This window comes from Balaenoptera ricei, chromosome 2 (assembly GCF_028023285.1).
Source record: "Balaenoptera ricei isolate mBalRic1 chromosome 2, mBalRic1.hap2, whole genome shotgun sequence".
Taxonomy (NCBI): Eukaryota; Metazoa; Chordata; class Mammalia; order Artiodactyla; family Balaenopteridae; genus Balaenoptera; species Balaenoptera ricei.
Window position 1 is genome coordinate 5,381,070 of NC_082640.1, and position 14,971 is coordinate 5,396,040.

At 44.1% G+C, this 14,971-nt stretch overlaps 1 protein-coding gene across 1 annotated transcript; it reads left to right on the forward strand.

Moving 5' to 3' along the window:
- Positions 1-10,533: 10,533 nt before the first annotated feature.
- Positions 10,534-11,717, forward strand: LOC132360856 (deoxycytidylate deaminase-like). Its single transcript, XM_059915919.1, is given in 3 exon segments — positions 10,534-11,136; positions 11,138-11,162; positions 11,425-11,717. Coding segments are annotated over 3 exon segments (921 nt in total).
- The last annotated feature ends 3,254 nt before the right edge of the window (positions 11,718-14,971 follow it).

Here is a 14,971-nt window from a genome sequence, read left to right on the forward strand (position 1 = left end):
ATTAACTGCTGGGCTTTAGTTTGCCAAACCCCTCTTACGGGGGTAATTTGATCAGAAGCAAATGCCTTGTCTCTCTTACGAGAAGTGAAATCCATAAACTGGAAAGGTGTGAGAATCAAGTTTTCAGTTTTTCTACATCAGCCAAATTCATCTTCATCCAGAGCATTTTAATGCACTCTTTGTCCATGTATTGGAATGACTGAAGTTTTCAGAGATACTTACCCCCATCTAAAAAATTCCCTCAGACCATATATGAAAATAAACTCAAAATGGTTTAAAGACCTAAATGTAAGACCTGAAACCATAAAACTCCTAGAAGAGAACATAGGCAGAACACTCTTTGACATAAATCATAGTAATACTTTCTTGGATCAGTCTCCTAAGGCAAAAGAAATAAAAGCAAAAATAAACAAACGGGACCTAATTAAAGAGCTTTTGCACAGCAAAGGAAACCATCAACAAAAGAAAAAGACAACCTACAAAATGGGAGAAAATATTTGCAAATGATGCAATTGACAAGGGGATAATGTCCAAAATATACAAACAGCTCATACAACTCAGTATCAAAAAAACCAAACAACCCAATCAAAAAAACGGGCAGAAGACTTGAATAGACATTTTTCCAAAGACGACATACAGATGGCTAACAGGCACATGAAAAGATGCTCAACATTGCTAATTGTTAGAGAAATGCAAATCAAAACTACAAGGAGGTATCACCTCACGCTGGTCAGAATGGCCATCATCAAGAAGAACACAGATAAATGCTGGAGAGGGTGTGGAGAAAGGGAACCCTCATATACTGTTGGTGGGAATGTAAGTTGGTGCAGCCGCTATGGAGAACAGTATGGAGGTGCCTCAAAAAACTGAAAACAGAGCTACCATAAGACCCAGCAATTTCACTCCTGAGTATACATCCAGAAAAAATGAAAACACTAATTCAAAAAGATACATGCACCCCAGTGTTCAGAGCAGCATTATTTACTATAGCCAAGACATGGAAGCCATGCAAGTGCCCATCAACAGACGATTGGATTAAGAAGATGTGGTATATTTACACAATGGAATATTACTCTGCCATAAAAAAAATTAAATAATGCCATTTGCAGCAGTGTGGATGGACTTAGGGAACATTATTCTTAGTGTAATAAGTCAGAGATAGACAAATATATGATATCACTTATATGTGGAATCTAAAAATAATACAGCTGAATGTATATGCAAAACAGACAGGCTCACAGACATAGAAGACAAACCTAGGTTTACCAAAGGGAAGAGGGAACGGCGGAAGGACAAATTAGGGGTATGGGATTAACAGATATGAACTACTAAGACAGATAAAATAGATAAGCAACAAGGATATAATGTATAGCACAGAGAATTATACCCATTATTTTGTAATTACATGTAATGGAATATAATCTGCAAAAATACTGAATCACTTTGCTGTACACCTAAAACTAACACAATATTGTAAATCAACGATGCTTCAATAAAAAAAAGGAATTCCCTCAGAGAAGAAGGCAATCAATAGAGGCGGTCTCAAAACTCCTGACCACCAGAGGGCGGTGGGCCCCATGGATCCTTACTACTCCGTAGAGTCCTGGACCCGCTGCAGCATCAACTGGGAGTGGGCTAGAAATTCGGTATCTCAGCCCTGCTCCTGACGTATTGAATCAGAACCTTCATTTCAACAAGATTTCCTGATGATTTGTGTGCAAGTTAAAGTATGAGAAGCGCTCTCCCAAATTGCAGCTTGGTCAGTCAGGAGCCAAATGGCCCCAGAAAGTTTCCTGTTCTTAAAATATGATAAAGTAAAATATGATTGAGTATTTAATGTGAGCAAGGCACTTTGTGTTAATTGCCTCTAGTTGTCATTCCAGGTAGGTGTTCTTAATCCTCTTTTTCAGCTGGGAAGATTGAGATTCAGAGAGATAAAGTAAACTGGTAGAAATTACAAAGCCAAATGGAGGTGCCTGGATTTGAACGCAGGTGTATCTTCCAACTGAGCAATATTCCCGCTGTTCTTGCTGCTTTTTGAAGCTCTGTTTTTGAAGAGGTATGTTTTGGGATCATAAAAAGATAGAAAGGGGTTTGGTTCATTTGACTCTTGCCTTGACTGTGCTTCTCTTTAGCTTAATGTTTCAAGTATAGGGGTTTCTATCTATCTGGTAGATAAAAGGACTGTAATAAATAATAGAAAAATTCAGAAATAGTCTTTTTTTTTCAGAAATAGTCTTGATGGTCATAATAAATTCATCTTTTACTTAGAATAGTTCTGAGTTGTGTCCAATGGTTATTAATCCGTCCAATTCCATACAGCTCAGTGTGGCCCTTGGAAAAGCCCTGTGATTTCTAGACCTACCAGTAGATGTCAGTATGTCTTTGGGCACCACAATGGCCATTTAGGTATTTGCCCTGCTGTTCTCTGTCAGCAATCAATTGTCTTGAAGAATAGATGGGTTTTGTTGCTGTTGTTGCTTGTTTGCTTGATTGGTTTTACATTTTCACGTAGTTGGAGCAGTCTTCTTAGCCTAGTGTCTTCAAAGGTGTTATAACCCAGAAGCAATTTTCTCTATTCCTCTCTCTCTCTCTCACACACACACACCTTTTTTACGGAAAAAGATTCAAATGAAGGATTTTCTCCCAAGGAGATCTTTCTGTGAAGAAGTTGGGAAAAGACGTTTGAGGATACCAAAGCCAGATTTCATAAAGCCTCTGGCTTGTGAATCAAACACACCCCACTCTCCAGGAATTAAGCAACTACCGCCATGTTCACTGCCAAGCCAAAAAGAACTGCCCTTTGAAGAAAACAACTCAGAAATCAGCAAGACAGATGGCTCACTTTGTGTACTTCCATCAGAGTTACCTCGGGTAAGAGCAAAGCCTCCTACCAAGGCTTTATTTATTTCTCAAATTATATTTTATTTGCAAATGTTTTCTGGGACCTGCTTTCAGAGCTTTATTAAATGTGTAAGAAGGCTGAATAATTTATCAGGTTAACAGAAGGCTGAAAATTTAAGTTGACGCGCATTTGATTTTAGAAGCTGGTGTTTGATTTGTGTGGCTTTTTCGTGCTCCTGCCAGCAGCGGGTGTGCTAATAACAATTAGACTCTTCCCAGCGGAGTGCTTTTTCTTGTTTGCCTTCCAGAATGATATGGATCCTTTTTTTTAACCTTTGCTTTAGATTAACCACAAAAAAAATCATTTGACAGGTATCTGAAGAGACTAACTTCACTGACAATGGAGGTTATTTGTAGCTTCTTGGTAAGGAAAAAATCCTGAGAGAGATTAAATAAGAGTAACGCTTTCTGAGTCATTAGGTGCTAGACAGGTTAAAATACCAGGAAAATACACTGTAGCATTCAGTGTGGCACCAGGTAATGACTCAGTGATTCTCTGGATTTTCGATATTCTGTGTGGAACATTTAAGCCCTTCTGAGGCCTGATAAGTAAACAGTTTTAGTTCACTTTGCAAAAGAGGACAGTAATCAGCTGTTCGTTGGCAAATTTCGAAGTGCTTTAGGGTTATTTCATGACTCCTCTTTTGTGATTTAGCTATTATGTATCAAATTGATGGTGAGAGTCATTCTGTTCAAGAAGTTTGGAAGTGGAGCTAGTCTCGTGTTTCTCAGAACTCATCTATTTACAAGCTAGGTTTTGGGCTTTTGTTGTTGTTCTCAGTATTCTATAGCGGTTGAGAGCACACACTTTGGATTTGGATTCAAATCCCACCTTCATAATTTACTGGCTGGATGACTTTGCATTACTTAACTTCTGTATAACCTCAGTTTACTCATCTGCAAAATGGGTATGATAATCCTTGATTTATTATGAGATTATTGTGAGATCTCCATAATACAACTGGAAAAACATCTTTTCTCTGTCCCCATCCCCTACTCCAGGGACTAGTTTTAGATGTGTCTGGGGAGGTTGGTCTGCCTAAGATTTGACGTACTCATTTAATCATCATATATTAAGCACGTACTGTGGGTCAGGCATGTGTGTGCTGAGTACTAAAGATATGACAGTGAACAAGACAAAGGGGTCCCATCTGTCATGGAGTTTACATTCAAACAGGGGACACAGGAAACTGAACAACAAACACACAAATACAGAATAACATTATAGACAATAATAAGTGTTGTGGAGAAAAATAAGGTAAAGGAATGGAAAGTGAAGAAGAAAGTTAAGTCTCTTTGAGGAGGTGATCTTAAAGGAAAATGATCATTTAAAAACTTGAGCAGGGCCTTCATGTAGCTAAAGAGAGGCCATCAGGAGATGGATGAGTAAGTAATGGGTTTCTTTTCTCAAATGCACACAGAGCCAGGACACCGTCTGAAAAACAAGAGAATGAAAGAGGGACAGACACTGCTCTGTCTAATAATGTAATCTTTTCTCCTCATTGGAGGGTGAGAGGAATCTTTGCAGGTTATGTTGCATCTAAGGAAATATTCTTCTTTAACAAGAATTACTGTGTGGTCCTGGGTGGGGTGACCGCAATGGTTCAAAACTCCCTTCGAGAGAACCCACTGTGGCATATAGCTCATTGACTGTCTCCAAATGGCACTTTTTGGGGTCTACCTCTCCATTCATTCTCAATCAATGCTGCCATGAGACCATTCCCAGCCAACGACTGAGCATAGCATGTGTGCTAGAATAGGACCATTTGTTGGATGCAAGATTTCTCAAAAGGATGCCTTTTGCTCAAGACTCCCCATTGGTCTGGCCAAGACTTTTCTTAGAGCAGCACTGTAATTGGAGCCTCTTCCTATCCAAGTCTTCCTTCCCTCTCTCCTTTCACAGACGTCAGACCTTCCCTGTGGTCTGAAGCTTCTCCCTCCCTACTTCTCTAGCTCCCTTTGTCCTTCATAGGTATTTCATCCAACAAATCTTTTTTTTTTACAATGTCTTTATTTATTTATTTATTTATTTAATAACATTGTGTTCCACGCCGTGTGGCATGTGGGATCTTAGTTTCCCGACCAGGGGTTGAACCCACGCCCCCTGCGATGGAAGCACCGAGTCTTAACCGCTGGAACACCAAGGAAGTCCCTCATCCAACAAATCTTTTGTATAGCAGTTCCTTTTTGGCTTCTACTTCTTGGAAGACCTGAACAGACACAGTTGGGACCAGGAGTGGTCAGAGAAAACAGGTGGCAAGATGAATCTGCCGGCCAGGGCTCTGTGAGACAGACACAGAGCTGGGTTTGTTAACAGACGTAAGGATGGAGCCATGAAGGGTCCCTTAACCATCAGAAGCCACGGAGCTGCAATCATCTAATAAAATGTTCTGATCTCTTGCTCAGTTCTGACTTGAGCCAATGTTCAGATCTAGAACACTTTGACTCTACAGGTGCCCGGGCCCCTAGAGAAAGAACGCTGAGATGCTTCAGCAGTAATTCCTGCAATTGTCCCCAAGTCCTTCCTCTAAAAGGACCTGCAGTCATTTACTTGAGTGACTGTACTCCGGGGGAAGAGGAATAACCAGACTTTTTGAGGGCTTTTGGACACAGGGCGTGCATTGACAATTCCATGGCCTCCTTGCTGGAATGGAGGATTATGGGGTCCAGGAGATGCATAAAGTCCTGGATAAAGTCCAGCTCACAGTGGGTCCACTGTGTCTACAAGAATCACCCACTGGTCATTTTCCCAGCCCCTGAGTGTGTAACGGAAATGGACATACATGACAGAGTAGTCACATTGGGACTGTGGTCTACGAGGTGACAGCTGTCGTGGTTAGTAAAGGCCAGATGGAAACTACCCCTCTCCACCCTCCCAGTCAAGACATTAAATCACAAACGATATCATATCCCGGGGGGCCGGCAAACATAAATGCCACCATTGAAAACCAAAAGAATACAAAATACAATGGTGGCGGTTTCTGTCATATCTCCATTTAATTTACCAGCACGAGCCTTGCAGAAACTCGCTGCATCCCCAGTTTCATCTCCTGTGCTGGATGCTGCATTATTGCTACAGCAGATTAATAAATGCCTCAGGGAAACGGCATGCAGCCGTTGATTTGACCCAGGCATGGTGGGGCTATTTTCTGTTCTTACCGGAAACAATTTGCATTCATACGGAAAGGACAGGAGCAGTCATTTACGGTTTTGCTCCAGGCTTCCATGCCGTCTCCCACCCTCAGTTGTGATGTAACCCCAAGAGCTCTGGAGATCCCTAGGACCACCACGTGGACCCACTACCTCAGTGCCGCCATGCTGATCGGGCCAGGAAAGGAAGACGCGGCTGGTACACTGGAGACCTTGGTAAGAAATGGAGGGCGGGGGGTAAACCCTGTCAGAGTCAGGGACCTGCCATTTCAGGAAAGCAGTGGGGTCCAGTGGTCAGAGCCAAGCCTGGATATTCCCTCCAAAGTGAAACACTGTTACTGCATCTTGCATCTTTTTTCCGGAAGAAGAGAGCACGTTACCTGTTAGGTTTCCTTGGATCACTGAGACGTATTCCAAATGGGAATGCTGCTGTGGTCCAAACACCAGATAACACACAAGGCTGCCGGCTTTGTGGAGCCCACGGTAGGAAGAGACTCCGCAGCAGGTACCACCAGACTGTGTGGTACAAGAGCCTCGATGCTTTGGCCATAAAAATCCAGCTGACTCTCTCGTGTTGGAGGAGCCTGTAGTTTATGGAGAGCCCTGGGGGGAGAACTACTACACAGACCCCTGTGTTCTAAAGGAAGGCCATTGCATCTGCAATGGAGAATTACGTCTTCTCATTATGGAGCCTAGAAGAGATGGAAATGGTGCATCCAGAGCGGAGCCTGAGCAGGAGCGGAGAGCACAGGCACGCTGCAGGAGCTGGCAGCCCACACACCCGTGTCACCGTCTGTGGTTGCATTAGTAGGCCTTCCCCCGCTCACCTGTGGCCATTTGGGGGCGAGGTGCCGTACAACCAGCAAAAACTTGCACCTGGTCTACAGATGGGTTGGCTCAGTTTGCGGGTAGGGGCTGAACTACTTGGTGCTCTACTGCAGCCACATTCAGGGGTGGCCTCGAAAGCTAGTGGGGAGGGCAAAAATCTTCCTAACGAGCAGGGATGCAAGTGATGCACCTGGCATAGAAGGTGAAGCAGCCCGAGATGAAACTATGTAGAGATTCCTGGGCTGAGACCCACAGCTGCGCAGGCTGGCCGAGTTCCTGGAAACAAAAGGACTGGACTGTTAGACACAAGGAGGGCTGGGATAGAAGCATACGGACAGGAATATGGGAGATGCACGGTGTGAAGATTTTTGTATCAATTAATGCCGACCAGAACACATCCCAGCACAGAAGAGACACCGAACACCCAAGGAGACAGAATGACTCTGCAACTGACATTAGCCAGCCATCATTATCCTCTGTCTTAGAACTGGAACAATAGTCGCATAAATGGAGTGGCCACAGTGGCAGACTCAGAGGCTACACATGTGACCAACAGTGTGGACACCCATTTACCAAAGGTAAGCTAGTTACTGCTGATTCTGGTTCTGGTTAGTACATCCGGGCCATGTTATAGCTTTGCGGGTCCTCTGCCCTTAAAATGCGTGCTTCTCAGTGCATCTACTATGGAGAACAGTATGGAGGTGCCTTAAAAAACTAAAAATAGAGTTTCCATATGATCAAACAATCCCACTCCTGGGCATATATCCAGACAAAACTATAATTCAAAAAGACACATGCACCCCTATGTTCATAGCAGCACTATTCACAATAGCCAAGACATGGAAGCAACCTAAGTGTCCATCGACAGATGAATGGAGAAAGAAGATGTGGTACATATATACAATGGAATATTACTCAGCCATAAGAAAAGAATGAAATAATGCCCTCTGCAGCAACATGGATGGACCTAGAGATTATCATGCTAAGTGAAGTAAGTCAGACAGAGAAAGACAAATATCATATGATATCACTTATATGTGGAATCTAAAAAAAATCTAAAAACAAGGACCTACTGTATAGCCCAGGGAACTCTATTCAATATTCTGTAATAATCTAAATGGGAAAAGAATCTGAGAAAGAATGGATATATGTATATGTATAACTGAACCACTTTGCTGTACACCTGAAACTAACACAACATTGTAAATCAACTATACTCCAATATAAAATAAAAATTAAATTTAAAAAGTTAATTTTGTTCATAGACAGTGAACTATTAGGTATGGAATTTGTGAAGTGTCAAAATCTTTGACAACTCCTAAAGGGACATTAAAACCATCGTCTCTTTTCCTCAAGGAGATATTCATTGCTTCAAGTTCAGGAAGGCAATGGCTGAAAGAGAAGATTGGGTCTCTATTACAGAAAGGCTTCAGAAAAAGTTTTGGATATACAATGGTGCATCTCCCCTTCAAGGGTCCTTCTCAAGATGATTTTCCAATTTATGTATGTTAGAACAGTGCTCACTCTATCATAAAGCAAATTTCCATGTACTTGGTGTTATGAACTGAATGTTTGTGTCCCCTCAAGATTCATAGGTTGAAAGCCCTAAACCCCAATGTGAAGGTATGTGGAGGGGCCTTTGGAGGTAATTAGGGTTAGATGAGGTGATAAGGATGGGGTCCTCACAGTGGGACTAGTGCCCTTATAAGAAGCAACCAGAGAGCTAGCTTTCAATCTCTCTCTCTGCCATATGAGGACAAAGGAAGAAGACGGCCATCTGCAAACCAGGAAGTGGGCTCTTACCAGACACCAAATCTACCAGCACCTTGATCTTGGGTTTCTCAGCCTCCCGAACTGTGAGACGTAAACGTTTGTTGTTTAAGACACTCAGTCTATGATATTTTGTTATAGCAGCCCAAACTAAGATCCATGGGTTTATTTGGGGGTACTCTATATAAGTACCCCTACATACGAACCTTCAAGTTGCGAACTTTCAGTTGCGAATGTGCTGTGTTCACATGTCCAATCACGTAAGTTAGTTCACGTGTCTGCCTGTTCACTCGATGGCAGCCCCTGGATGCCAGCTCTTGTACTGTGCTACTGTACTTTTCAAGGTACTGTACTGTAAGATTAAAAATGTTTTCTTTATTTTTTGTGTTTGTTTTTTATGTATTATTTGTGTGAAAAGTATTATAAACCTATTACAGTACAGTACTGTATAGCTGATTGTGTTAGTTGGGTACCTAGGCTAACTTTGTTGGACTTATGAACAAATTGGACTTAAGAACGCATTCTTGGAACAGAACTCGTTTGTATGTAGGGGACTTACTGTGTATTCTCTTGATGTCTATCTCTACACCAATACTACACTATTATATTTTACTATAGCCCTATCTGGTAAGACATGTCTTTCTAATGTGGTGTTTATTTTATCTAAAAGAGTATCTTATTTCTTCTCAACTCTTTGCTTTTCTTTGCACATAATTTATCTGTAGATAGTTTTGGGTTTTCCAAGTAAGCAATTATATTATTTGCAGTTAATGACAGTTTTATCTCTTCTTTCTATTGCTATGTCTTTAATTCTTTTTCCCTGTAGTACAGTATTGAATAGGAGCAGGGATAGTGGGTATCCCTGTTTTTCTTGATCTTAAAGGGAATAATTATATTATTTCGCCATTGTTTTTTATGTTTACTTTTGCTTTCTTATAGCTACCTCATATTGAGTTAAGAAATATTCTCTATATTCTTAAATTTATTTATTTTATTTATTTATTTTTGGCCACGCTGGGTCTTCATTGCTGCGCGCGGGCTTCCTCTAGTTGCAGCGAGCGGGGGCTACTCTTGGTTGCGGTGCGCAGGCTTCTCATTGCGGTGGCTTCTCTTGTTGTGGAACACAGGCTCTAGGTGTGCAGGCTTCAGTAGTTGTGGCTCGTGGGCTCTAGAGCACAGGCTCAGTGGTTGCTCCGTGGCATGTGGGATCTGCCCAGACCAGGGATTGAACCCGTGTCCCCTGCATTGGCAGGCAGATTCTTCACCACGGTGCCACCAGGGAAGTCCCTCTATATTCTTATTCTTCTAAAAGTTTTTATATTAATTAGGTGTTGACTTTTATGAAACTTTTTTCTGTGTCTATTAAGTGAATCATGGTTTTCTCCTTTCATATGTCAAAATGTTAAATTATGTTAATCAGTTTTAATATTAAAATACTCTTGTACCCCTGAGCTATATGCAACATTTATTATTTTTATATGTTTAGAATACATAAGTATTGTTTTTAAATATACTGCTTGATTTGTGTAGTGATAAGGAAGATACATCACTTACATCTCCTGTTTCAAGAAACATAATTGACTCATGGCCCTACTGTCATCTCTCTGGATTCACCACCACATTTGGGTCAAGGACACACTTCCCCTGGGCTGCTCCCAAACCAGTGACTGAACACGGTAAAGATTATAGGACTGACCCATTCCTGTGGGACATGGGACTCTTCTAACCAGCCACTGACTTGAGGACCTTCCATAGGCTTTGCTGAAACTTTCTTAAATCAACACTGCCGTCTGAGGCTACTCCTACGATTCCATCCTTCCCTCTCTCCTTTCACTGGTGTCAGACCCGTATTGCAGCCTAAAGGCTCACCTATCTCTTCCTATGTCTTCCCATTTATCCATCAAAATAAATCTCTTGGGCGGCGGAGACGGGCGCCGGCCTGCAGGTCGCGGGCCGGGAGCGGAGGGGCGGCCGGGGCAGCGGGCGGCCGCGGGGACGCCCCATCCCGGTCCAACGTGCTGCCGGGGAAACGGCGCGGGGCCGGCGGCGCTTGGGCAACGTCGCGGGGCGCGCCGCGGCCTCCGGGGGGTCCGGGAGGAGCTGCCACGTGGGCGGCGGGGCCGCGTGGGTGCGTCCCGGGGTCGGCATCGAGGGGCGGGAGGAGCGCGGCTTGCGGCCGGGCCGGTGACCAGACGTGTCTCCCTGGATCCGTTCTGCATCGGGGCTGCAGGACACCAGCGAGCGCCAACCCTAAGCCGACCCAGCAGGAGCGAATTTCCCTGTGAAAAACGTGATGACCATTTGGAATGGCCTGAGTATTTCATGGCAGTGGCCTTCTTATCGGCACAGAGGGGCAAAGATCCAAATTCCCAGGTCGGAGCCTGCGTCGTGAATGCAGAAAACAAGATTGTGGGCACTGGGTACAATGGAATGCCAAATGGCTGTAGTGATGACCTCTTGCCTTGGAGGAGGACAGCGGATAGTTATACTGGATACCAAATACCCTTACGATTTTCTTAACAACGCCAGAGACTGTTCGTTTCTACACACAGCTAAATCGTGGTGTTCATAGGCTAAGGTGAGCACCGCCAGCGTCTCCTGAGAGGCCCCAGCTCAGCTCAGCTCTCTGCCTGCAGGATTGCAGAGCTGCTGCAGGACTCACAGGGACACTTACAACGTCCCCTGAAGACGGGAGGCCTGGGGAGGACGGTGGACCAGGGTCTGTATCCTGTCTGAGCCAGAGTAGGCCCTCAGTAAAAGTTCATTGACTGATGTGCCACGCCGAGCTGAATGCCGTTATGAACAAAAACTCAGCAGATGTGAAAGGCTGTACCATGTATGTCGCCTTGTTCCTGTGTAATGAATGTGCTAAGCTCATCATCCAGGCAGGGATAAAAGAAGTTATTTTCATGTCCGATAAATACCACGACAGCAGTGAGACAACAGCCGCGAGGCTCGTGTTTGAAACGGCCGGGGTTTCCTTCGGGAAATTCACACCGAAGTGCAGCCAGATTGTCATTGACTTTGATTCAGTTCACAGCAGACCGAGTCAGAAGCTCCAGTGAGTTACATCTCATTAAACCTCCAGAAGATTGGGATTGTCCTCTTCTAAGAAGCTGCGAATGCCTTTCATCGTAAAGTTACACATAACGTTTTAATAGCCGGGACGGCAAAAGTCGACATCTGAAGAATGTAAAAGCTCACATCTTCCTGACTCGCTCTCCTGTCACGTGGAATCTGCATCTGTTGAAACCATCGATTTAGGGTTTAAAAGGAAGGAGCTGTGGGTGCGCCCGGGGCCGGAGCGGCGCCTCCCCTCCCGTCCCCCGGTTCGCTGGGACGCGCGTGGTTGCGCAGACGGGCGTCAGCCGTGCGTCGCCCACTGCGTTTCACAGCCGCTCTTCGGCGCCACGTGTGCTGGGAGGACGGACGAATAACTGTGGCTGAGTTCCTAGCGGGATGAGCAGACACGCTGATCTGAACATCGGGCCCGAATGAAGCGTCGCATGTAACGCCCTTGGGGAAAGGAAAGGAGCCGCAAGACGCAGCGTTTAAGTGTTTGCCTTCGAGAGCTGAGGGAGCCCCCAGCCGCCCAGCCGCCCACCCGGAAGCCCTGGACGGGGTGCGCCTTCGTCCCGGCAGATGACGAGTGCAACCGAGCGGGCGTTCTTTCCGGCTCTGCTGGCCTGCTCCCCACAGGGCGGTGCGCGGAGCGCCGCTGCGCCGCGGGGACCTCTGTTGTTCGTGCTTCTTACTCTGGCTTTGTGGGTGACAACGGAGCTCTTACATGAGTGTATGTGAGTAATGAGTCGTTCCCGGGGAAGGCAGCCCGTCGCCCTGCGTTGCCCCCAGGTCCACAGCCTGCCCGGGGGGCGGAGGCCCGCACCGGCTGCCCCACGTGCCAGCACGGTTCATTTCCAGGGCTGCTCTCTCCTATCCTGTAAGTGAAAGGGATGTGAGGAGACGTCAGTTCCGTCCACATCTCTTGGTGATGGGAGCTCACTTGTGCTCCTGGCGCCCTGCCTTCACTGACACGCATCTCACCTTCCTAATCACTTCGATTTGGGGAATGGGTAGCAGTGCATCTTGTCTTTAATCTCATTTCATTTTTATTAAATGTGCTCAGTACCTTCGCTGAGAAAATGGTTTCTTTATCCTAAAGATTATGACCGTTTTAAAGTGCTCTTACATCTTTATGAGTTTTTATTTCGTCTCTGAGGTTTTGGATTCCATATTCTGGGGCATTTGTGATTTGGCTCCTTACCAACATTATTAAAATTTTATTAAAATCCGCAAAAAAAATAAAAAATAAAAAAATAAATCTCTTGTACATCTAATTCCATCTTTTGCTGTTCAAAGAACCTCAGCCAACACAAGTTAGTGTGCTGATGTTTTGTGAGGATATTTGCATCTCTATCCATGAAGAAAGTTGACCTGCAGTGTTCATCTCCTACTGGGTCTTTGTCTCATTTGGGGATTAAGGTTATGCTTTATTCATATAATGAGTTAGAAAAGGTTCTCTCATTTTTATGATTTGAAAATGTTTGTGATGATTTGGAATATATACATTACATATTTGGTGGAATTCAACTGCTGGGATATCTGTTCTTGATATTTTCTCTTTTTTGACGTGGACCATTTTTAAAGTCTTTACTGAATTTGTTACAATATTCCTTCTGTTTTATGATTTGGTTTTTTGGCTGCGAGGCATGTGGCATCTTAGCTCCCTGACCAGGGATCGAACCCGCACGCCCTGTATTGGAAGGTGAAGTCTTAACCACTGGACCGCCAGGGAAGTCCCCTGTTCTCGATATTTTCTTTTAAGAAAGACTATTCAGGTTTTTTTTATCGTCTTAAGTCAGTTTTGATTGGGACTTCTGGTTTCAACCTCTATGGCAATCTGTATTTTCCAAAAATGGCCACAACGTTCGCTCTCATTCCACATGCTCTTCTGTAATGTGACCTTGCCACTTCCACGTGGAGAGGTAGAGTCTAATTCTCCACCCTGGAATTTGGGTGGTCTCTGTGGCTGGTTTGACAGATGGAATGCCGTGGAAATTACACTGTGTTATTTACAGACATAGCCCTTTATCAAACCTGGATATTTCTGCTTCCTGCCTCTTAGCAGTGGGTCAAACTGTAAGAAGTATAACTATCCTCAGACCACGCTGCGAGAAACCTAAGCCGTGGATTATGAGACAATATCTGGAAAGTGAAAGAAGGCAAAGAACACTGAGACAAGAGACTTAAGAGTGAAGAAGTCATCTTCTATGTCAAGTCCAGTGAAGGCTTCAGATGACCCCAGCCTGAGCTACCGCCTGACGGCAATTGCTGAGTCTGGTCAACCCACAGAATCATAAATTGTTGTTCTAAGCTGCTGAGTTTTATAATTGTATGGTTCATAGCGGTAATTGATAACTGAATACCTGTCTACTCCATGAAAACAACTATAACAGCTGGAGCACACACATACACACATACACGCGCGAGCAGACACAAACATGCACGCAACTGTGTAATTATTTTGAGAGCAACCAATACAGTCAAGAATGGAGATTAAAGGCTATATTCCTTCAGAGAAGCAAAGACTCCAAGGTGAAATCCACATTCGCTTGGTTTTTTTTCCACGAGGGCAGTTTCTAAATGGGGGAGAGAGCTCAACATAAAACGATATTCTTACTAGGCTAAGTTGACAGAGAAGCATTCAAATTGTTGGCCACCTCCTAGGCTGTGTAGGTTCAGGGTGAGACTCCAAGAAACCCAGCAGAAAATAGTAGCAAGGAAACTAAAAGCTGAGCAGACTAGAGTGTCTGCCAAAGTGGAAGGGCTTTGATAAATGCATCCAGACTGTAGCTGAGATCCAGAAATGTCCTATCCTGGGGCTAAGGAACACATTTGAGAGGTGAGGACCAGTACTAAGATAATGGAGTTAAAATAGACAAGACCTAACAAAAACTGTAACTAACCCTTACCAGGATCAAGGTGACCCACTGGTACTCTATTTGCCTGTGAAAAGAAAACTATTCTTCCTTTTTAGAGAATGAAGACATTGTCCAGAGCCTAAACAAGCATTCATTTAAAATGTTCAGCATGCAGTAAAAAACTATGAGGTGTGCTAAAAAGAAAAAAGGACCAAATAATCAAAAACCAAAAGAGAAAACAGACACTATAAGCAAATTCAGAGGTGATCCACATATTGACATGAGCAGACAGAGACTTTTAGACAAACATTAAGAAATAATAGGGACTTCCCTGGTGGTCCAGCAGTAAAGAATCCACCTTCCAACGCAGGGGACTCAGGTTCGATCCCGGGCCTGGG